The sequence below is a fragment of the Beta vulgaris genome, chromosome 2 (genome assembly GCF_026745355.1).
Source record: "Beta vulgaris subsp. vulgaris cultivar EL10 chromosome 2, EL10.2, whole genome shotgun sequence".
Taxonomy (NCBI): domain Eukaryota; kingdom Viridiplantae; phylum Streptophyta; class Magnoliopsida; order Caryophyllales; family Amaranthaceae; genus Beta; species Beta vulgaris.
In genome coordinates, this window is record NC_079203.1 from 49867266 (window position 1) to 49892453 (window position 25188).

Genomic DNA, 25188 nt, shown 5'->3' on the forward strand with positions numbered 1-25188 from the left:
ATCATTATTCATAATATGAAAAAAGGAAAAGATAATAAAATTCCAGATTTAAAGAACTTATTATGATATCCCATAATCAAAATAAAAATTATCTTGAAAATCTAATGCAAAATTAGAGCTTGTTAAAGACATTTAAGTAAAAAAGGCAATAAGAGATTTTGAAACCTTTATCTTTGATACGCATCAAGCATCATCCATAGATTATTATTGTTGCTGCTACAAAAATGCAGGCAACAAAGCTTTTCTCCGACATGCCACATGGTGCTAGCAATTATTTACAGTTGTCTGCATTTCGTATTAATCTTGCTCAGCAATATGCGGGGTCATTTATAAGTCCGTCATTGATCCAACCGAAAATGTAGAGCACATATGTCGCCTCAGAGCATTTATTCCATCCTCATTTACAAATACTTATTCAATCACTAATAATTATTATCAAAGTTATCGCCGGTGATCATCATTAATTTTCATCAATCTTTCTCTCATAATACTTTCGTACAACCTTCAAACTCATCAATTCAATTCAAACACATTCCACCTTCAATCCTTCAACTACCATTCTCTTGACATAATAAATATGTTAGGCGTGAAGACAAATCAATACATACATACAATCTAATTGTCTATTTCCAATCTAAAATCTCATACCTTCATAATTTTTCCGACTATCCTAATTGTATTGTCAATTCAGTTTTTAATCATATACTTTCGTAATTCAATTTCTGCATGACATATTATTATATAATCTTTCATCACCATATCTATTACTCATCCACACTCACAATAATCAATGCCTAATAAGACAACAACTTCAGGTTTTGTTGATCATTCAAAAAAAAAAAAGAAAAATTGAAAAATCAGTCCAAACAAATACTAATTTAAGTTGAATAATTGTTGAAACTCTAATATTGAAGAACAAAGTGAAGTATAAAGTATAAGTATACATGTAAACCCTAAATCCTAGAGGTTTTATACCGTTGAACTGACTCTCTACTCTCACTAGTTAACTCACCCTTGTCTCACCCTCACAATCTCTCTTCTACCCGCCGACCAGCAGCCGCTAATCAGCATCTCCGCGCACGCGGCACATAGCCGCCGCACACAAAAGGTAGCTCTACCTTGTTTCTTATGTGTTTATGTCGTATAATCCCGAAAATCGAGTCTTGTAAATTGGATGTATTTTTTTAAAATAATTCTATCTCATTTTAAGTGTATTGTTTTTGAAAATGGTTGTTATTGATTTGCGCTAATTGTTAACAACGTAGTTAGTTGTAATGATTGCATTGTTTTTGAGGTGATGTTGTTTTGTGGGGTTGTTTTGGTTGCATAATTGCGTTACGTTTGGTGGGAGGAATCAATAGGCAGTGTTTTATTAATGAAGGTGGGTGGATGAGGATGTTTGAGTAATTGAATTGGATGAGGATGTTTGAGTAAATAAATTGGATGTTTATTCTATTGTGGTGTTTGATAGAGGCAATGGTTTTAATTGAGTTATGGATTCGTATCGGCAAACCCTAAATTTTTTATCTACAAAGTGGTGTGAGTGTGACGAGTTTTGGGGAAATCAGTGTGTTGATATTTGGTTCATTCCTCTTTATATAGAGGGATTTACCTCTTTGGGTTTAGTGAAGTTCAGCCTTTATTATCACAATGAATTTCGGATTATCTCGGACAATCAAATGTGAATTGTAATTGGTAATTGACAGATTGATAAGTTGGTTGTAATTGGATTTGAGATTTGAACTATGATATTGAACGTTATATATCACTATTCGAACGTTATATATCACTATTCACTATTATGTGATGGGTCTGAATTTTTTTTTGCACCTTTAGTCCCACATTTATGGACCTGCTATTGGTCACACATACAATTATACTAAATAGTTGTGATGAATGTTTGGATCTTTTATATGGGAGTTGGCACTACTGAAATTTTGTTTTAGGAGTGGATAGAGCGAGCACAACCTTTATAAAGTGTCTTTATGTGCAATTGCATCATATCCTTTATTAATAGCTTGCGTGCCACCTGAATTTTTGAGCTACAGAATCATGGCAGTATGATGTTTTTCTTTCAAATTGCATTACTTTATAAGTCTGGAAGGGAGCAGGAACGAATTGCATTCATAGTGAGTGAAGAAAAGCCACAATAGTTCTAGTAAATGGTGACTTAATCTGATGAACATATGTGATCAAATTTTTACTAAAACCACAAATAAAGTTGCTTTTGGCAGAAATGTACTTCTCCTCCCCTGTTTAAGCTATAACTGGACAAGATCGATTGACACTGATTTTTTATATTATTTCATGGACAAATGCCATTGCAGGGGATGATATATAATATCAAAATAAAATTGAAGCAGCGTCTTATTTAATGCTCTGATTTTTTCTGTTTGTCAGAATTGCTCTCCTGTCAATTGGTAACATATGGCAGGCAAGTCAAATAAAGCGAGGAACCGGAAGGGATCACATACTCCTGCAAATTCTTCCCAGGTGCCTCTGTCATCAAATGCTTCTGCAAATGATATCCCAAATGCTTGTGCAAATGATACCCCAAATGTTTCTGCAAATGATACCCCAAATGTTTCTGCAAATGATACCCCAAATGCTTCTGCAAATGATACCCCAAATGCTTCTGCAAATGATACCCCAAATGCCATTGACGCTGCAAAATCTGAAGCTAATGGGATAGATACAAGTGGAGAGTTAACTAGCACTGCATCTGAGGTCAATGTGGCAGAGCCCTCAAACTCAATAAACCCACCCAGGCAAGGTAATGATGCATTAGCCGGATATAAATTATATTTTGGAGTGACAATTTAACTTGAAAAATGTTTTCCGCTTGTTAAAATAGTAAAAGGAACCAAATAAAAAGATAATCTGAGGGATATATTCCACAATAATAACCTCCCATATGTGTTGCGCAACTAGCAACAAAAATAAAGGAGTACAAGGGACATATTTGATAGTAGAAGAAAAGATACACTCATGAGTTTTAGGTGATGGTGTTGATTATTATTTTGGACATGGTTGCTCAGCTGATTGTGTTGTAGCTAAAACATAAAAGTGATTTTCAATGTATAAATTGGGTTATATGGCACTATTTTTTCTTTCTGGATAATCCTGATAATTGTCCTATTGAGTGACTTCATGTAAGCTTCTCATGATAATGTATCTTCTACCTATTACCTTTTGTTCTCCTTTCATCTTTTCTGTGGTGCAGGTGAACTTCATCTCTACCCTGTTTCTGTCAAGACCCTTGGTGGTGAGAAGCTGGAATTGCAAGTGAGTTATGCTCTCATACTTTTGGAGAAAAAAATATATGAAGTGCCTCTGTGCCTGTGTATTATCTCCTTTGGTTACGCATCTTTTACCTGTTTTTTCATTACTTCTCTGAGATTTTTGATCCTTATAAATCATTTTCATCCCAATTTTTGGTTGGTGAAGCCTTGTAGTCTGAGAGGGCGACATTTATGAAAAATGTGATTGCAGTTGAACCCCGGAGATTCCGTGATGGATGTGCGGCAGTTTCTTCTTGATGCACCTGAAACATGTTTTTTTACATGTTATGATTTGTTATTGCATGCAAAAGATGGCGCAGTTCATCATCTTGAGGACTACAATGAAATTTCTGAAGTTGCAGACATCACTGCGGGTGATTGCTCCCTGGAAATGGTTTCAGGTAATTTCTTTTTGTTTCTCGCTTTAAGACATGCAAGATGTTTTACAAGCAATGGATTTTTTTTTTTTAATTGTATATTAGGCCAGAATCTTAATGTTTTACTTGGCAGACATGTATTGTTCATAGAAATACTACTTTGATTTCTGAGGACGACATCGCTTTTGTCACTTTGATTATCTTTGTCATCGTTATATATATATGTGTTTTCCAGATTTTTGGGCGAAACTGATGCGTAATCTTAACCAATTGTTTATTCCTGGAGTTACATGAATCAAGCAAGATCCCTCCTGTCTAAAATTTTCCTCATATGTACTGTTCAAAATATGGTCAAAGTTTAGAATTCTTTAACCACAATATTCTCAATGTAAAGAACACATAGAAGGAGATAGAGATGAATGCTATTTTGATAGATATAACAATATGCAAATAAGCTTCAACCGCCGTCATCAAACAATTATCCTCTACTATATTGGCTGACTCTTAAATAATTGTCCTTTAACTATATTGGCCGGTCCTTAAATAATTGTTCTTTAACCTTAAATGTCCCAGCCCACTCAGTCAACTCATGTGGTTGTATGCCCTTCCATTAACAATCTTTCTTCATACTCATCAGATGTGGGGGGCCTCCACTATCTCTGTTACTCCAATCAATTCTTGTTCTTCAACTGTATCTACCCAAATAATTTATACTTCATTAGTGTGTTACTAATAACTCTTACACTTAGTTTGGATAGCAACATACGCGGGGGGGGGGGGGGGTTGGAGAAGAGGAAGGGGGGATTGGAAAAAAAGAGAGGAGGAAGATGGAGCTCCATTTTCCCTCTAAAACCCTTTAATTTGGGAAGGGGAGGAAAAATGGATCCTTCTCTCTCCTTTGCCCTTCCTCCCCCATCCCGTTATCCAAACAAGTTAACTTGTCTCCTTCTCTTTGCTTTTCTTCCCATTCTCTCCATTCCTCTTATTCAAACAAATTGTTAATATGCTTGTGTAAACCGAATAAGACAATCAATTGAGCAGCGGAGGAAAATATACTAAGATTCACATTTTTCGAATAAAGTTCATAAGATAAAGTATGTCTCACTTAATAACATTAGCAATGGCGAATTCGATATGTGGGGACACAGATTTATTAGCATTATTGTAGATAACTAATTGGTACACCTTTAATAAATGTAACCTTTTTTCAGAAGATGTGTCATTATACGTAGTGAGTTAAAAATATACTTCCTTTGCTCCACAAAGAATGCAACACTTGAGTTTCTTGGTCTTCAATACACTACTTTGAGTTTTGACCATTAATATCTTTAATTATGTATTAATAAAAGTGCTAAAAGGATTATTTTATGAAACTACACATTGAGACAAAAGTAACAAGTTCTCACATGACTATGGTATATTATATATGTGTTGGGACTTGTTTGTCAAAGTTTGTAAAGTTTGACTATAATAATGTAAGTGTTGCATTCATTTTTGAGGAAACTTAACTACTAATTGCTCTCAAAATATTTAAAATTGCAAAAGGCTATAAGAATGCTCTATAGTAAATTCTTTTACCAATTATATATCTATACAGTAATACTTTATCTTAGTAATAAAACAATGGCAAAATATGAGAAGAAAATATTTATCACAAAAATCATGAAATAAAAGATAACACTTTTGGCAATTATCAAATGGAGGTACTTTATGAAATGTTTTCCTAGTAATCTATCATTGAAGAAGGAAAGGATGTACTGGTTGCATTCCAAAGTATCAAATTTGGGCTTTTTAAACTTTCCATTCTTTGTCATGACTACATTACGAACCAGAAAAATAACGTGTCTAACAATTTGGCTCAAAGGAAAGAGAGAAATAGAGATGAAAACAAAGCTGGGTTTGTATGCTTTCTTTTAGCAGCAACAAGGATAAAAGGAAAACTAAGGCAAAAGTGAAATGTGGTACTCAGAACTAAAAATATATAAGAAGGAAAAACTTGGTATATTTAAAAAGAATATGCGGTAAGCTATCCTTTTTCTCGTCAAAGCATAAAAAAGTAATTTACATATAGCGTAGATTTGTTCTTCTTAGCCTAAAAATGATTTTTCAGCACCTAAGGGCTAAGAGTTTATGATATTTTGGTGCTTTAGTGTAGCCAGTAATGCTGAAGGGTTCTTTGTATTTGTATTTTTTCTTTGAAATTCTTGTTGCAGCTTTCTATGATGATAGATCTGTGAGGGCCCATGTGCACCGCACAAGGGAATTGCTTTCCCTTTCAACCCTTCATGCATCACTTTCAACATCTCTTGCTCTACAGCATGAGACATCACATAGCTCTTCTGAGAGTGTCCAAGGTTTGAATTTTTAATCTATACTTATCTTCCTTTTCCTTACTCTAATCGATTCCTTATGAGTATCATCTTTACTTTAATATAGCCTTCTCAGACAATTTGCATCATTCCTCTCTATGCCTGCAGATTCAATTAAAGCAGAAGTTCCAGAAGTGGATGGTTTTGGTTTTATGGAAGATGTTACTGGCTCTCTTAATAAATTGTCCTCTTCCTCCTCAAAGGAGATCAAGTGTGTTGAAAGCATAGTGTTCTCATCATTCAACCCTCCTCCAAGTCATAGAAGGTGAAGCTATAATTTTTTTGGCACGTTTTTGTGTCTTCTCATTTTCCCCTCTCCTCCTTTCCATCTCCACTAGGCTACTATACCTTAAATAGGATATCTCAAGTGGCAACCCTTGCTATGTTTATTTTACTTTCCATATCTAATTTTGATGATATCAGGCTTGTTGGAGACTTACTTTATTTGGATGTGACAACTCTGGAGGGTGGCAAGTTTTGCATCACGGGAACGACAAGAATGTTTTATGTTAATTCAAGTACTGGAAACAGCTTAGATCCCAGACCATCCAAAGGTGCTGTTGAGGCAACTACTCTTATTGGACTCTTGCAAAGAATTAGCTCAAAGTTTAAGAAAGGTAAAACTCCTATCAACTGTTAAGTTATGGTCTAGACAGTCTACTACTGGTGCAATCCCGATTTGGCATTCCTCTTTCTGATATGCTATCTTTTTGGATATTGTGAAGCGTTTCGGGAAATTTTGGACCAGAAGGCTTCTGCACATCCGTTTGAAAATGTTCAATCTTTGTTACCTCCGAATTCATGGCTTGGTCCATATCCTCTACCTGGTAAGTAACTCCTTGCATTACTTGCTATTGTTTCCTCTGAATTCTTCCATTAATTCTCTATCATGTTATATATGCTTATAGTAGTTTGCCTATGGATTGACAACTTTCATTCATATGACTGAAGTGTGGCTTTCATTATTGTTTCTACTAAGCTGATAAACTGCTGAAACTTCTGGACGGATATGTGCTAGCTTGTGAGGTGGTCATTGTTGTTGTTGCTGCTGCTTATGTTTTTTTCAAACATGAAATACTGATTATTTTTTTGTTTTGTGCAATATAATGCATATGATGATGTAATTAGTATATATTACTATATAATAAAATATCTAAATGTTCATAATTCCTACGATTCATTTTATACTTTAAGTGGAGATTGGAGAATACCGACCTCATTATTCAATTGAAGTGCAAGATTGACTTGAGAAGTGAGTAAAATACTCTTTTGCTGTAGATTGTGGATGGTGAGACCGTGAGAGTTTAGAACCAATGGCGAATGAGATATCACAAATTTTTGATGGCATTTTGAAGAGAATTTGTAATTGTAGTAAAAACATAAAAAACGGATATCTTATCCTTTAGGAGTATTATCTAATTGGTGATAATCGTAAAATTAGGGGGACACGAGGTTATTGTTATGATTGACCCTTAGCCATGCACAATTTCATCTCCTTGGACATACCAGAGAAGTTGAAAATTTGGGCTGATCAAAGAGGTGGTTTGGAGTCTGGTTGGGTATGGGGGAAAGTGCATTACCGTAGGAATGTGGAAGGATTGGATTCAAGGAACTGATATATGCGATTGAATCCTCTCCAATTGAGATGTGATACTTGGAATGCAATGATTAAAGTGTCCAACAATGTCCAACTATAGAGTTCGAGATAGGATGAAATCCCTTGACGCTTTGTGCTTCAGGGGGGTCCTTCTTTGGGATGCACCAAAATATTCCTTAAGGCTGTGATGAGAACCTGACAAGAGGAAGGCGGTGGAAATGATGTTGAACGAAAGGATAAAAGACACAATTTGGGTGACCTTTAGGCTTAGCTCCCTTGGACTTGGAACAAATCCTTGTAAATTCAATGTGTTCAACATGATCGGGAGGTGTGCAGCAAGGAAGATCACTGTCCTTAACAAAGGTCGTGATCTAATTAAGGTACACCTGGATCGCTACCCACCATTTGAGAATGATAGAAATTTAGCGTTTAATCCATGAGGTGTTAGTAGCTAGTTTGGTTGAGCCTACAACTAGCCCTTCTTCGTGGTGTTGGTTAAGAAGAAAGACGACTCTTAATAGGTTTTGTGTGGATTAAAGATCTCTGAACAAGGATAAATGCCTGATACCAATTATTGATGTGTCACTCGTTACTTCTAGGGCATCGCTCTAATGTGTTTAGTGCAATTGAAATTTTAGTATCATCAGACAGTGAAGATGTTCCTAAAATCGCCTTGCGTACTCACCAAGGCCACTGTGAGATTCTTATCCTACCTTTTGCATCGACAAATGTCTTAACATTGTTGATGTGTTACTTGTTAATTCTAGGTAGTGTAATTCAAATTTCGGTATATCAAACTAGACTACGAGATGAAGATGTGCCTAAAATCGCCTTGTGTACTCAGTACTCACCAAGGCCACTATGAGATTCTGTATTCACCTATTACCTCGCGTCGGCTGGACAACATGAGATGAAAGAGATTAAGAAGGGAACGTTGAAGCACCACAAGGCAATCTTCTGATAGAGGGGAAGAGGGAGAGCACCCGTTTTGCTATCCTACCTTTTGCTTTGACAAATGTCTAAAATTATTGAGTTGTTACTTGTTACTTTTAGGGCATGGCTCTAATGTGTTTAGTGTAATTCAAATTTCAGTGAAGATGTGCCTGAAATTGCCTTGTGTATTCACCAAGGCCACTAGGAGACTCATATCCTACCTTTTGCGTTGACAAATGTCTAAAATTTGACGTATATTTACGTGAGTTTGTGCTAGTTTATTTTAACATCATTTTGATACAATGTTAGTAAGAGCATTATAGGCATTTGTCTTGTAGGCCATAGGCTGTATGTGGATTCTAAGAGTTGTTCATTTTGGCGTGAGAGATTAGTGTACTTAGGCCATGTGAGTTTGTGGAGGAAGCACCCGCCAAAGGCACATTCATTAAATATCCCATATGTGAGATTGAGTAAAAGGGAAAGACACATGTGTTCATACTTTATCAACGGAAAAGGCCTTATGCCTAAAACTTTAGCATTGTTGCTGTGCATTCTCTTGAGTATCATGATTCACGAATTGGGATCATCTAAGAGAGCTTAAAATTTATTATATGTTATTTTATAGGGAGGCATAAGGATGTGGCTTGACATGCTCAAAATTGTGTGACTTGCGAACAACACCTGGCCTCCTCTTGTAGTTTAGTTCGACTAATGCAACCTTTGTCATTGTCATAGCTTGAATCTGATGAGATTACAATGGACTTAATGAAAGGGTTGCTTGAGTCATAAGAAAAAGGTACCATGTTGGCTTTATCGGATCACCTATTCAAGTGTGCGCACTCCTTCATTGCTTTCATCGTAGCCTTCAACTCTGTTATAAAATTGGTTGATTTACACAATTTCCGATGCATTATCTTTGGCAGTGTAAAGTCTTTATGAGTCTCTTGCAGAACAAACTATTTTGTCTACAGGGGAAGAGTCTCATCTTTGCCGTTTTGTTAATGGTAAGCTTTGGTATTGGTATGTGATCATGACCCTCATGTAGTCATGTGTACACCAAAACAACCACATTTGGTTTGTGTGGCAACGTCGCACATAGTTGTGCAATTACTAAAAGAACAATTGCAAGGTTGAGATGTTATATTGGATAGGTTGCCTTTTGATCTCCTTTGAGCCCCAAGGCATGAAGACCATGGTATAGAAGAGCGAAGGGATGAGCAGTTTCAGGTGGGAGTTAGTGTTGTTCCTTAAATTTGGACCTGATAGGCAAAATTTGTTTATCTCGCAAATTCTATGGGCTATATTGTATTGTGCAAAGCCTTTAACTCCTAGAAGGCGGTATGATGCGCGCTCTATGTATATGTCACTGCCCTTGTCTGAGTCGGCGCTTTTTGAAACTAAGATTACAATTTCATTATAAAACTAAGTGGCAATAATCTATAACTCTTTAAGCTTATAAAGTGGTTTACTTTATGGGATCTCAATATTATCTGACATGGGCTTCCCAAGATATCCAAACGCCCATAGATAGTGTATTGGAGCTTGGAGAATTTCTTGTTCCTCTTCAGCTATTTTAATGTTTTCTTTTTTCTACAAACTCTTGTGCTATTCATATATTTTATCCTTTTTGGTGTTCTGCAGAGCACAAACGTGATGCAGCTAGGGCTGAAAATGCAGTAACACTGACATATGGAAGTGAGCTAATTGGCATGCAAAGGGATTGGAATGAGGAATTGCAGTCTTGTCGCGAGTTTCCGCATTCAACTCCCCAAGAAAGGTGAACAAGCTCTTGATTGTTGCTATCTTGCACAAGGATTTTTTTCTTCAGCTACAATGTTTTGTGTTAGCCTGCGTTGACATTGATTCATTTTGTGGGTTATTAATCATTGTTGAAATAATTTCAGGATATTACGTGACAGAGCTTTATATAAAGTGACTTCTGACTTTGTTGATGCGGCTACAGATGGTGCCATTGGAGTCATTAACAGATGTATACCTCCAATCAATCCGACTGATCCTGAATGCTTTCATATGTGAGTATAATCATCGGATAATATAGAGTTAGGAAGTGGAGGTTTCTTCCTATCTTGCTAGTTATGCGTGTTTTTGGATATCTTCATTTGAACAGTTATTTGTATGTGATTATTAATGACTGCTGTAGTGCAGACAAGAGGGGCAGGTATTACAAGTTTACAACAATTGTTTCAGTGCCTCGCTCTAGAAGTTCTGTTTTTTCTGGTTCAACCATGGCTTTGCTGATTCCTTAATATTTGTTTTTGCATTCGAAGAACTTGGACAAATATATTGAGATATCAAATAATTAGAAGAAGGATGGAAAGGGGATATCTGAGACTGGTGCCATTGTAGAAGTTAGTTTTTTATGAGAGAGAGTGTAGCCTTAATAAGAACAGGACGATGGACAGTAAGAAGTGGTGGGAGTTATTATTTTAAGTTTAGAGTGACTGCTGTAAAGAACGTTATGACGGTGGAGCTGATTCTAAAATATTAAAAATGAATCCTACCCCCTTATCTAAGAAGAAGATTTGAGCTAATGGCTTTGAACGCAATAAATTTTCTTTGAATTAAATGTTATTTGGGATCGGGGAAACATAAGCATGATACGGAATGTCGTATTATATGGTTTTAATTATGAAAATGTAAATATCACATATAGATATGATTTATCACGTCTTTGTGGAGTAGGATGATTATACCCATACCTTGTTCCTTGATGCTCTACCTTCCTATGTTTTAAATCAAGTGGTTGTGTACTTATTTCCATCTCTAAGTTTGCGTTGAACATGTATTTGAAATTTATGTGGTTTGTGCAGATTTTGGATCAATTCAGGTTCTTGATACAATTTTGGGCTTATGTCACAGCTTATGAACTGCTAGAAAATTACTTTACGTTCTATTTAATTATTGCCCTAGGCATCAAAGACACTTAGGTCTGTTGCTTGTTTGATTTGGGTTTATTTGGTATTAAGTATCAGTTGTTTACTTAAGTATCAGTAGTACATTATTATCAGTACTACCTTAATGGATAGGAATCTTTGAAGCTCTGGAGTGTTGCTGATTATATATTCTAAATATTTTGACTCAATGGGGGTGATAATGCGTATAGGCCGACTTCGGTTGATGTCACTTAAAAAAGAGAAATTATGCTGGGTGGTCTTTTTGTTGTACTCCATGTTTTTTATTTAGTTTTTGTTTATCAAAGTATTCCTTAAACACATATTGGTTTGAATAATGTCATCATGTTTTACTTTGTACTAGGTATGTGCACAACAATATATTTTTCAGTTTTGCTGTTGACGCGGACCTTGAGCAGCTGCCACGGAAACATATTCAAAATATGAATAAGCCTAACGTTTTGGACATCCGACAAGATTCCAATGAGAAACCTCTAGGAAAAACTTCTGATCGAGCAGCTGATATATGCAACGGGGTTGAAGCAAATGCCTTGAAGAAAGAGGATACAAATGGTGATGTTGTCACTGATGTATCTGCTGAAATTCAATTGGCTGATAGTGAACAAGCTACATATGCTTCTGCAAATAATGATTTAAAAGGCACCAAGGCATACCAGGAAGCTGATGTTCAGGGGCTATATAACCTGGCTATGGCTATAATTGACTACAGGGGTCATAGAGTGGTTGCACAGGTGCTGTGAGACTGACCGATCTGTTTTGAGTTTCCTATAGGTTAAAAGATGTGCGCTAGTTTTTAAAAATAAAGAACAGTATCACTTCTACTTTTTCCTGTGATTTCGATGTGTTTGCCAATTGAGTTGGTGCATCTCGTTTAGTCTCTTATGCCATTTTTTCTGGCTCTTCATTTTGTTTTGTTGTAAACAGGATATGTCACTTTTCATTTACTTTTTTATTCACATTTCTGCAGAGTGTTTTACCTGGCATCCTTCAAGGAGATAAATCAGACTCCCTTTTGTATGGTTCTGTAGACAATGGCAAAAAGATATGCTGGAATGAGATATTTCATCGCAAGGTGAGGAAGCATCTGAGCTGACTAACTTGTATAGATCTAATTTTATTTATTTTCGTGCTATGTTCTCTCTAGTATCTGCAGTATCACGAATTCATGATCTGTATTTTATTTGTGAAAGTAATAATTTTCTGGCCTCCTTACTTTAGCTATGCAGTAGTGCCATAGAAGGATTTTATATTCTACCATATGTTTTTCTTAAATTTTCATCGTCATCTATTCTATAGATACTTTAGTTATTATCTAGGATGTCTGTGTATCTTTGCCAGTAATCAGCCATTGTGAACCTCTCCAGGTTCTGGAGGCTGCAAAATGTCTCCACTTGAAGGAGCATACTGTCCTTGATGAGTCTGGCAATGAGTTCAAACTAGCTGCACCTGTGGAATGCAAGGGTATTGTTGGCAGTGATGACAGGTGTTGTAGTATATGAAGATCCTCTTTTTTTTTTGTTATGTTATGTTATACTCTTGGTTTTCACTATTGCTGTGCTTTCCTTTTGGACCCAATTCTTTGTCCTTTTCAAAGGGTGTATACTTAGGTTCAGAGAGTGCAGGTGAATTGATGAAACATAGATTATAACACACCTGTCTTCCTCTTCCTTTGATTTGGATTTCTTCTCTGCAATGGCTTATAAACGTGATCTTATTTTGTATCAAGGCCCAAGGGTGAAATGAAGTGAAATTTGTTACTTAGAGACTGAACAGAAAACATGAAAACATGTGATTACAATTCGTAAATGAACTGATTTCTTGACAAAAAGTAATGGAAATGGTGATTTGATTGAATGGACTGCATATTACAGAAAATTAAAGGATAAATCAAGCATTTAAGTGGTTGAACACTTCAAGAGCTTGCAATGACTAAAGAACTTAGTAACTTTGATGTGCTAAAATACTTTATTGTCTATTTAGATATCTGGTATTTTAAAAAAATATGCGGAGAATTCATGATGCAAAAAGGGATTTACTGATTTTGCTCCTGTTATGCTTGTACTTCTTTGTTAATTTGATGACATTTATGCGGTTGTTATCGAATTTCGATGTAATGTTGGGTGATTCTTTGCTTTCTGCCCATTTAATGATATTCTTGTCATTGTTACTTTTCGTTTCTCATTATTGTTTTTTTGATGTCAGGCATTACCTCCTGGATTTGATGAGGGTCACTCCTCGTGATGCTAATTATACTGGTGCAGGGTCTCGCTTTTGTATATTGAGGCCTGAACTTATACGAGCTTTCTGTCAAGTGAGTTATAACATATCTTTCATCTCTAGATTGCAGTGGCTGGTGTGTTCCACCTTATCTGATGGGATTTTTTGTTACTAAAAGGCTGAAGCTGCAAAAAGACCCAATAATAAATCAAAGATTGAGGAAAATGAAAGTTTGGCTTCTGAAACATCACATAGTTCGAACACAGACATGCAATCTGTTAGTGACTCAAATACTGCTGTTGCTTTGCACAGCCAAGTAAGTGCACCTTCCATGGTTAATCATCTCTAAAATTTTGATTGTCTTTTCTGCGGGCTAAATCTTCTGAGTTTTGTGACTATTTATATTTAATTATTTTTGACATAGCATAATTACTGAAGGCTTGTTCTGTTGAGTTTTTTGTTTCCACTTAACAGTTTTTTTGAAAACTAAAAACAAAAATATGGAAACCAGACAGTTTCGAGTTATCTGTTGTTAGTTTTCAAATTGACGTATGACTAATTTTAAGTTCATTATACCCCTTATATCATGACTTTTACATTTATAAAACTAAAAATTTGAAACTCACAATGATCCCGAACGAGTCCTGAATAAATGTGCTTGACATCCTGACTATTTATTGTTTTTCTATGTCATCTTATCAGTGTAAACCTAAGTACTTCTAAAATGCAATGCCTTTCTTATTTTATTTGCTTTTTCTCCTGTGGCTCAATGGCTACAAATCTAAATAATAGTGCATATCATGTCTTTAATGTGGGTTGTGAGTTTTGAGATTCTGACATAACTATTATGCTACTTCAATGTTGCACGGTACACACTTCGATGAGATGTGGTGCAGCCGTACAGTTACAGATTCATGGAATTCCAGATTTGGTGAATTGGGTACACTGGATACTTTATAGATATACAAAAGCACGTAGAAAATTGGAGAACAAGATTATGATCAACATTTTTAAAGTAAAAAGCTTAATTTACACTTGCAACTGAATTGTAAATATTTTTTTTATTATACTTGGAATAGAGAAAAGAGGAGTGATGTATTGATGTGTATTTTTGAAAGGTATAGGTATAGGGTGATTGAGTTATGTATAGGACTCATAGGAGTGCAATGAAAAAACAAAGAAAAAACAAGGTTTTGGCAATTGGTAAGTCACTAAGTCACATGGGGATGAGTAGTTGACGTTCCTTCTCATCTACCAATCAAACAAAAAAAAAAGAGAACAAATTAGAAATTGTTGATTGCTTAGCTTCTTGGTTTCTCCACAGTTGCCCTGCTTCCCTTTATCCAGGGTATGGTTGTCAGGACAATGATCCGGTGGGTCTGTTCACTGTGGCTAAAATAATCCCTCGCTTAAGTGATTCTGTTTTTTCAGTCCATGTGGTAACTGTAGAATTAGAATTTTCCATTTCAACCTAAGTATGAGATTAACTTTATATTTGTGCAATGGATTGAATTTATTGGGCCAGTGATGCGGTTTGCACGATCCAGTTTGCCTTTCGTGGATCCAACCTGTGATTTGGTAACGCTGTGGCATATCCCCTTGTATAGTTTGGACTGAAAATTGGTTTCTACTGATTGCTTATCTTACGCATAATTTGGTGCCAATACTCTTGAGCTCGTCAGAATGTTTTCATGCATTTGAAGGAGTTCTGACAGACTTTCTTTTGTCAGGGGTGGGAAATTGGGACCGGGGAGCATGATCTTAAATCACGAGTGTGGTTATGATATATGATGAGGGCAATGTAGATATTTTGCGGCTGTCCAACCTAGTTACAATCACAGTAGTCTCAAAAGAAGTGGTTATGGTATTTTTCTCCTGAGCTTTTAGAGTGTTTAGAGTGTTTTTAGCTCAATGAAGTTTATATCCAGAATAAGGTCATTCAGACTCTCTAGAGTGTTTTTAGTTCAATGAAATTTATATCCAGAAATTAGTTCCATTGTGGAGATACATTTTGTGCTGTTTGGGTAACAAGTTTGTTTTGAGAATCATTTGGGCTTCTTTTTTAAACAAGTACTAATTAATTAGATTAGAAAAACACCAAGGGGATGCCATATCAACTACATAGAGGGTCTTTACAGGTCTTTATACCCTTCAACTAGATAGAAGATTTATATTCTTCCACATTTCTATCCGTAACTCGTTTGAAAATGAAAATTGTATATTGGCCTCCGAAATTATCCCGTTTATTTATGTCTTTGTTTCCAGAAAGCTCATTGGATTTTGAGTTTGACTCTCAGCAAGGCTTTGTCTGATTGTGAAAATTTTCGTCTTGTTGAATTTTGTTGCTTACTTTTTATCTGAACTACATGTGCTTATGAATTAATAAGGATATTCTTCTGTAGGATGATATTACTGAAGAAACAACAACAGACCCTGTTGAAGAGGTTCTGTGTTCTGGTACTGAATTGGAAACATGTGAACAGATATCCTTCAACCCAAATGTATTTACAGAGTTTAAGTTGGCTGGATCACCCCAAGTGTGTGCTACTGCTTCTTGATTTGGGACAATTTTGTATTTTCAATTTTTGCTTAAATGGGTACATAAGTGATGATTGCGTTTGGATTTCCAGGAGATAGCATCGGATGAAGATAATGTGCAGAAAGCAAGCTCTTATCTCACGGATATTGTGCTGCCAAAGTTCATACAGGATCTTTGCACACTTGAGGTGTCACCTATGGATGGTCAAACATTAACTGAAGCACTTCATGCCCATGGAATCAATGTTCGGTATATTGGAAAAGTAAGCATGTTCGGCCATGGTATTACCTTTGTCCATAACCACTATGACTATCAGATTTATAAGTGATATTAGTAAGAGGCTACTAGCTTTTGCCGATCAGGTGATGAATATGCTTCCTTCTCTTATTTGAATGATCGTTCAGGTGGCTGAAGGAACCAGACATATGCCGCATCTTTGGGATCTTTGCACTAATGAGATTGCAGTAAGGGCTGCAAAACACTTGCTCAAGGTAATTTCGGTACTGTTGTGGGTAAAGACACATGATTTGTTTCTTTTGTCATATACGTAAATGGTGAAATGGTTACGAGACTTGACTAGTTTATGGCTATAACTTTAACCGTGGATAAGATAAGACAAGATGGGATGAGTTAAGGGTGCACTTGATGAAGGAGTTTTATTGCCTTATAATGCAGCTTGACTTTGTTTACTTGATTCATCTTATGTGTTCATTGAAAGCAGGTTGAAGTAAGGAACTCATTATTTGATATAGTTATAGGTCTTTCTCTTAGTCTTTGCGTTCTCAATGGCAAATATTTTTGGTTCTGCTTTTTGTTCTGAACATTTAAACCCAAATTGATGTAAGAAAGGCAACAAAGGTTATTATTGAAAGTGATTGATTTGGAGATTGCAAATTGATGTGTGCAAGGCACACACAAGTAGTAGCTACTAATCTGAGAGTTTATAGTGCATCACTCTCGTTGACCATTCTAAGTTTACAAGAAGTTATCCAACCACGGGCAAAAATCTTGCTGTTTGGCATGGAGATGGCTCATTGGGACATTCAAGTTTACTATCTGAAAACAATTATTCTTATTTTTTTTATCAGCATGCGCTTGTACTCTCAGGATTATCACCATCTTACTAAGACCATGTTTGATGCTAAGTCAACAACCAACCTTTAGGTATTGAGTTTAGCTGAGGCCTGAGATTTGAGCTTTAATATTCTAAAATCTGCTGTTTACTTTCTTACTTTTGCACTCGTATTGTGAACAGACTCGTTTTCCACGCTTTTGCAACCAAATTGCTCTTTATCTACTTCTATGCCACAACTTTTTTTTTTCTGCCTTACTAAGTTCATTTAAGGATATATTAGTGAGATTTAGACAACAATCAACAGATTTGACCCCCTCTCGACTCAAGCAATGAATTGCAAAGTTAATACTTTTTTTTCACCAATGGCATTTACTAGTGTCTTTTCATTTCTGCAACTTTACCAAGAAATATGTACTTTCATTTTCCTAATAGTGTCAGCAGGGAGCCGAGACTTTGATTTCTTTCGAGTAGCGAATGTTCTTGAATGAAGAGTGTCCTCTAATATCAATGTATCATGCTGCTAAATCGACTCGTCATCTTAAAGCTGATAAACCTCTTATGAGTTGTCCAAAGCTATGCAGATAGAGAGGCTATTGTTCTCCTTAGATAAAATCATGTTAAGAAATGGGGACTGCATTCGACATATAGAAGTAAGGCTGGCTAATCTGGTAAATTAAGCATGTCATAGGACCCTGTTGCTGTCTTGAGTGATCCCAACAGGCCAAGAGAAAGATCTATAACTACACAAAGCAAGTGAGATATGCTTTTATATATTAAGATGTTAACCGGCAACATGGTAAAAAAGATGTTTTTGGCTGTGCAATGTAAACGAGAGAAAAATAGTCTAAATATCTATCGAACTGTTCTCTTCAAAGTCCAAAGTGCTTGTTTGTATATAATGAGACGGGTAATTTACCCTTTATTTCCTTTTTAGTTATTTTTGGCATAATATAAGTTGAGCTCTAATGTGTATATTAGGATTAGTCTAGTTTGGATATGCGGACTATTGCTGTATGATCGATGTTATAGGTGTGAATGGTTGCGGAATATTAGGATTCAAAGTCCAAATGTTACTCATTGTTGGGGTTTGATGTTACCATCAGGCAACTACATTTGGCTGTTTTATTGGGCACAGATAGTCAAGAATGAAGATTCATTTTCTGATCTTTGCATGGCAGAATATTGCTTGACCAACAGTTTGTTTGGACTATATACCTGAGCTTATGATTTGTCGCGTTGCAGGATATTGTGAGAGATACAGATGACCATGAGCTTGGACCGTCAGTTACACATTTTTTCAATTGTTTCTTTGGCAATTCTCAAGTTGTTTCAGAAAAGAGCAGCGGTAGCAATTTTCTACGTCGATCTCAAAAAAAGGTATCGATCTTTGGGAAAGTAGAAACCCCACCTCCTAAAGAAAAAAGAGGATAATGGTGCAATGCTATTAGTTATTTCCTTTCATTTCATCCTGAAATCGAGAAGATGAAATTTCAAGTATCTCTTTAAGTTTCCCTCTGTCCGAACACTTGTTGGGAGACATAGCTTAAGGTGATAAATTATCGGGTGTTTATCAAAATTTGTTTTTACTAAGAAGTAGATTTGACAGGAGTTGGTGGGATATTCTTTTATTGAAGGATAGTTTTTGATGGATAAACTTTAGCTATTCATCCAGTCAGCCACTTTGAGCAGCCAGTGTTTCATCATTATGTTGATGTCAATTTTGAGTTTTGTTTCGATTTTTCGTACTCTGTACGTTCTGCAGGAGCAGAGTTCACATCAAAAGTCTGTTAAGGGGAAATACAGGTCAAAAAATGAATCATCTCTGAAAAAGAGTTCACCATTGTACATGGGCATGAGTGCTGATGGATTATGGTCTGACATCTTGGAATTTGCGAAAATCAAATATCAGGTATGCAAGTGGAGTATCTTTGACTGTTTTGTACTTCTTTTTGTACTACCTCTGTTTCCAAATACAGTCATGCACACTTTTGATCATTTTTATCTTTGATTATATATTATTAAAAATTATAAAAATGTTGATTCTTCAAAACTACACATTGAAATTAAATATAACAAAATGCCACCTGAAAATATATCTTGATATTGATCTTGATGGTTGGAAGGTTTTTAATGGCAAAGTTGATGATAGATTTCAAAATTTAACGACATTGAACTTTAGGTTCTGAAACACACAACCTTCACACACAAATTCAATTTATAAACATCCTCCTAAATATACTACCCGAGGTACTCTAGAAAATGACTTGATCCCTACTTTTCCTAAGAGAAGGAAACAAACCATTATTAGGAAACTAAACAACTAACTAAATAAATAAAAAGACCTGCATTTTAATAAATGAATTGAAGTAGCCCATTATTTAAAAATGACTACTTAGCAAGCACACGACCCCATAACAAATTAAAGTAGCATAAACAAAACAACTCGAAACACGTAAAACCCACGCCTTAGGAGCCATGGCAATAACGTGTGGTTTCTGAAAAGCAAGATGAATAATAAGTAAGCCGACATTGTTGAGCTCTTATCCCATCCACATCATTCTCCCCTTCTTGAGAAGATTCACCCTCCAATCCAATAAGATCTTGATTGTAAGATGTCTCTTCTTCATGCTTCTTCCTTTGTTCCATGAACCAGTATTATCTAATTCCCAAATTCCTATTCGAACAAGGTACTATAAGCATATACCCATGGTAGATAACATATCGACAGTCTTAAATAACATAGTATGTGGTCAAAGTTGATCATGATAAAGTAATCGTTGCACTTATTTGGAAATGGAGGAAGTATTACTTTTGTCCCTTTAATATATATATATATCGAAATTCTTGGAATAATGTTGTGCCTTTTCTTCTTACACTTTATAAGGTTTTATTTGTGTAGTTTGATCTGCCAGATGATGCGAGAACAAGTGTGAAAAAAGTTTCAGTTATTCGCAATCTCTGTCAAAAGGTAAATATACTTATAAGGAAGAACAGGGTGAATAATCAAATAGCTTCTTGAACACATTTCTGGCCTTTTGCTGGATTATCGTGCTTCTTTCTTGCATTGGTGAATAGCAGGGGAGGGGATGGGTTGAGTCTTAGCAGATTGGGACTGGCCTTTTCCCCTAATTGCATTATGGCTTTATTTTTTCTACTGCATGATTGCTTTGTTGGTTTCTCCTTTTTATATCTTAGTTTGGTTCTTGAGGCAGGTTGGGATAAGTCTTGCAGCTCGTAAATATGATCTTACTGATGCAAGACCGTTTCAAACATCAGACATCATGAATCTCCAGCCTGTTGTGAAGCATTCGATTCCAGTATGTTCGGAAGCCAGGGATCTTGTTGAGACTGGGAAGGTCCAGTTGGCCGAAGTACGTCTGATCTCTTCCCTCTTTTATGGCTCTTTTGCTTATAATGGATATGATGCTTGCACTTGTGACGATGATATTTAGTTATCCTTTAAGAGATAGGATGATGGAAATTCCACCTTACAAGGTTATTAGAAGAGATTTTTTTTTTCGGGGGGTGGGGGTGAGGTGGGGGGCGGAGGAGGAGGTGCAGGATTGAGGTTTTCCAAGGAAAGAGTAGGAGATATGAGAGAAATTCAAATTAAAGGTCGCAAGGGAATTCGGGTGGAACAACTTGAGCATTGAATTTACCACTACAAATTTACAGTTACAGGTTTAGACAAAGAACTTTTTTATATAGATGTACTCTATAAACTTTACGTAAAGATAAAACTAAGAAAGAATATTTGCAAAGAAATCAGGATCCTTTGTTAAATGGATCCTATCGTGGTATAAAAAAATGTTTTCACCTGAAACTACAATAAAAGAAATTCTGAATATTAATATATAATATAATTAATACATATAGCAAAGGCTCTATCTTCTTTGACTGAGAAGTAGTGGGATTTTATCGTGGGGGATAAATATTAGAGGGCGGAGGGGTGAGCCAATGTGGGCGACAAACAAGTGAGTTTTGAGTCAAAGTGTCAAACAGTTGGGAATAGAGAGGAAGGTGATATTTCGTGTCAACCAAAAGCAGGGGTAATATAAGAAGGGTTATCTTGTTTATATAGTTTTTTTGGCTGAAAACAAAGGTGGGTGCAGAATTGAGGGTTTCTGAAAGGGGAAAGTTGGAGAAAGGACAGAAATTTGAACGAAAGGAAGGAGGTTATTTTTTTATAGAGGAGCTACAGCATAGGCTCTATGTTTGAAAGAGGCTGAGAAGTAGTGGGATATTTTTGAGTTGGGACAAATATCAGATGGTGGTATAAGCAAGCTTAGGCGACAAGCAGGTGGGATTTGAGTCAAAGTGAACAATTGGGAATAAACGCCATATGTTTTTCAACCAAAAGCAAGGGAGGTAAAGGAAGCATAATGTTGTGGATATAGGGTATTGACTGAAAACGAAGGGGGTTGGGGTCTTGGGAAGTCCTTGCCCAAGAATGTTGCTGCAATGAGTAACAGTGTTGGTTCCCTCTCTAGATGAAGTCCTTTACGCATCATATTATCAAAATCAATTATGGGTTTTATCTGAATGTGGGATGGTCAACATGCAACTAGATTCGCTTGTCCATTCTCTGGGATGTTTATTCCAGTTTTCTGTACTTCTTATGGGTAGTGCGTATCTTTGGTGGAGAGTTGCAGAAGCTTATTCAGTGCTTTCCATCACTTTCTGCAGGGTATGCTTGGGGAGGCATATACAGCGTTTTCAGAGGCATTTTCTATACTGCAGCAGGTTTGAACTTCATTTTTCTGCATGTACTATTGTATCTGCGAATGCGTTGCTTTCTATCTATCTTTCTGGTTCAGTTAAAAATGTAACTTAGCTTGTTTTTGCTTTTGTGTTTGTAGGTGACTGGTCCAATGCATAGAGAGGTGGCTAACTGCTGTAGGTATATTAATCATCTCATTATTTGCAACTCTTTGTTTCTCTTTTTTTTTTTCTGGTTATACACGGACATCATTTTCCTTATGACCCTTTTGGTAAGCGGTCATCAATAGTTATAATGGTAATGCATTTAAGTGCACATTTGTGTAGGAAATCTCACATCGATACCATGGTTATGCTACTTCACCCCTGAAACTTTTCTTTTCTGTTATGAAAATGTCATTACCATCTATTACCACTTGGGGGCTGGACAATAGTAAATATTATAAAATCTTGATTTTGAAAATATAAATTGGAACAAATCCAATAACCTACCTTATATGGTAATTTTTTTAGTTAAAAAAAATGGTATGTGTTGTACATGAGCAAAAAAGGAATTGACGACAAAAAATATCTGGGTGGCAAAAACTTAATTGTATAAAATAACTAATTAGTTAGTGTTTTCCACTATTTCCTGTCGAAACTAGTGGAAAGTAAATATTTCGGGGAGTTATGTGCTCCTCGTATAGTATTTTTTTTCTAGGATGTCCAATTTTATGCTTCTTATATTTAAAATGAAGTTTTTATTCTATCTCCATAACATCAATTTTTTCTGCTCTCCATCTCAACATTCCTCCTTTTTTCTCTTGATCCGCCACCAAATTTTCTTGTCCATTATATAACCAACCTTACCTTTGATTCTTATATCTTCATTTTTTTACTCGTCAAACTAATAATGAGGCATCTGTAGTGATGGCTGATTGCTCCCCTCTTTTCTGAAGTTAATTTTGAAATAATGTGATGATTTTGTTGTATGCTGACTATAGAAAGAAGAGCTCCAACCCCCCCCCCCCCCCCCCCCCCCCCCCCTCCCTCAGATTGCTCTTTTTACTAGTGCTTCTCAAGTTGTCACTAGGTATTTTTTCTGCTATTAAAGAGTAGTACTGATTTCCGTAAATAAGGATGGAGCTGCTGGGATAAGATAGACGTTATTTCTAGTTGTCACTGGAGTATTTTGATTCAATGTACATCAATTTTTGTTCTGCTAGGTACCTTGCCATGGTGCTTTATCATGCTGGGGACATGGCTGGAGCAATAATGCAGCAGCACAAAGAACTAATCATAAATGAGCGTTGCCTTGGTTTGGACCACCCTGATACTGCTCACAGGTATGCATTCTGCAGAATGTTGCTCTAATCTGCAGGTAGTTATACTCTAGACAGTTTGCTTTATTACTCTCTGGACATGTAACTATTCACTCCTATCTTGCATGGTTTTGCAGTTATGGAAACATGGCTCTTTTCTATCATGGACTTAACCAAACGGAGCTTGCGTTACGTCATATGTCAAGGGCATTGCTATTATTGAGCTTGTCCTCTGGACCCGATCATCCTGATGTTGCTGCAACTTTCATAAATGTTGCAATGATGTATCAAGATATTGGAAAGATGGATACAGCTCTTCGATACCTGCAAGAAGCTCTGAAGAAGAATGAGAGGTTGCTAGGGGAGGAGCATATTCAAACTGCTGTTTGTTATCATGCTCTTGCTATTGCTTTCAATTGTATGGGTGCCTATAAACTTTCTCACCAGGTACGCTTGGTTGCTTGCTGTGAAAAGAAGACATGAAACCTGTTTATGGTATTGTTATGCACCTGAATTTGTTTCATAAACCACCATTGTGTTGACAAGTGGAGTCCATGTTGTGGCAGCATGAAAAAAGAACTTACGATATACTTGTCAAACAACTTGGGGAAGAGGATTCAAGGACACGCGACTCACAAAACTGGATGAAGACATTCAAGATGCGTGAGCTTCAGGTAAGTATTTTATGTGATAACGGCCTTTAGACTCACATTCTTGAGCCTGTATTAGTATTATCATGTTTTTCGTTTCAACCACTTCATTATTTATTTGACAGATGAATGCACAGAAACAGAAGGGGCAAACGCTTGATGCCGCTGCTGCTCGAAAAGCAGTTGATATTTTGAAGGTATAGTGAGTTATTTGGAATGATGCTTGGTAATTTGTATCATATTCTTTGGCCTTCAACTGCTTGGTAATGAGACATTTTAAGAACTTTGTTGAGTTTTGATTTCTTGCTCACTTATATCTAGTCACTGAGTGGTAAATGACTGTCTGCCTACTTTGTTATGATATGACTTTGTTCTTTGCCTTTTTTTTTTTTTTAAATTTGGTACAGGGATTGCAAGCTGCTGCAGCAGCTGGAGGATCTCGGAGTTCGGCTGCTTCCGTGAACAAATCTTTAAATGCAGCTATAATGGGGGAAGGCGCTCGGGGTAGAGGAGGTGATGAAAGAAGAGCTCGTGCCACAGCTTCAGTTAGGAAGAAAGCTGATGCTAGGAGACAGTTGACACATTCCATGCTAGGAGACAATCAACTCCTGAACCTTAGAAGTTCAGGGCTTGTTCCCAAGTCGAATGATGGCGAAGTGGACAGACAAAAAAGTCAAATTCCACCTGCAGTTGGGCCTGAAGATTCAGTAGAGGAGAATGTTCAAGGACTGCCAAATCAGGCCCCTGTTGGTCTAGGTAAAGGTTTAGCTTCATTGGATTCCAAAAAACAGAAGGCAAAACCAACGTCAAGTTAAGTTAGAACGTGTATTGTTCTTGTCTTAAGAGTACTGAACTTCCTGCATTGCGAAACGTGAAGATGTCTATTTGTTCAGACTTCTTGTCCAATATTCCTTTTTGTCATGATCCTGTTGATTAGGATCGTATTCATTGGAAAATAGTTGCTGCTAGGTTTATGGCGATTTTGATGTAGTTTAGTTTTAGGTTTCGCGCTTTTGAAATAAATTGTACTTGTTGAAGGGATGCTACATTTACATAGCCAAACAGTAGAATCATGAGTGTTGTTAGACAAGGGTTCGGCCAATGCTTGTGAACTCTTAACGTTGAAAAAGTATATGGATTGCTCATCCTTTAAGGGTATGATGTACACAACTCGAGTGTTGTCATGTAAATTTGCGT

General features: G+C 36.3%; 1 protein-coding gene across 1 annotated transcript; it reads left to right on the plus strand.

Annotated features, from left to right (window-relative positions):
• Window positions 1–794: 794 nt before the first annotated feature.
• LOC104908019 (clustered mitochondria protein) lies at window positions 795–25161 on the plus strand. Its single transcript, XM_010697069.4, has 29 exons — window positions 795–1108; window positions 2401–2773; window positions 3224–3285; window positions 3493–3682; window positions 5872–6012; window positions 6136–6292; window positions 6451–6644; window positions 6753–6854; window positions 10199–10334; window positions 10462–10590; window positions 11834–12221; window positions 12458–12562; window positions 12855–12973; window positions 13693–13801; window positions 13886–14023; window positions 16110–16244; window positions 16338–16508; window positions 16651–16737; window positions 18564–18698; window positions 19084–19230; window positions 20221–20289; window positions 20534–20692; window positions 22008–22064; window positions 22181–22221; window positions 23246–23365; window positions 23479–23788; window positions 23908–24015; window positions 24117–24188; window positions 24399–25161. The coding sequence occupies exons 2-29, from the start codon at window positions 2428–2430 to the stop codon at window positions 24804–24806; spliced, it is 4335 nt and encodes a 1444-aa protein (XP_010695371.2). The 5' UTR covers window positions 795–1108; window positions 2401–2427; the 3' UTR covers window positions 24807–25161.
• Window positions 25162–25188: the final 27 nt, after the last annotated feature.

Bases quoted from the DNA above. Each gene is read 5' to 3' on its own strand.
- LOC104908019 (XM_010697069.4), top strand. From the start codon at position 2,428: ATGGCAGGCAAGTCAAATAAAGCGAGGAACCGGAAGGGATCACATACT. The intron at 16,738-18,563 runs GTAATTTCGGTA...GTCGCGTTGCAG, and splicing joins CTGCAAAACACTTGCTCAAG to GATATTGTGAGAGATACAGA. The intron at 22,222-23,245 runs GTATATTAATCA...TTGTTCTGCTAG, and splicing joins GAGGTGGCTAACTGCTGTAG to GTACCTTGCCATGGTGCTTT.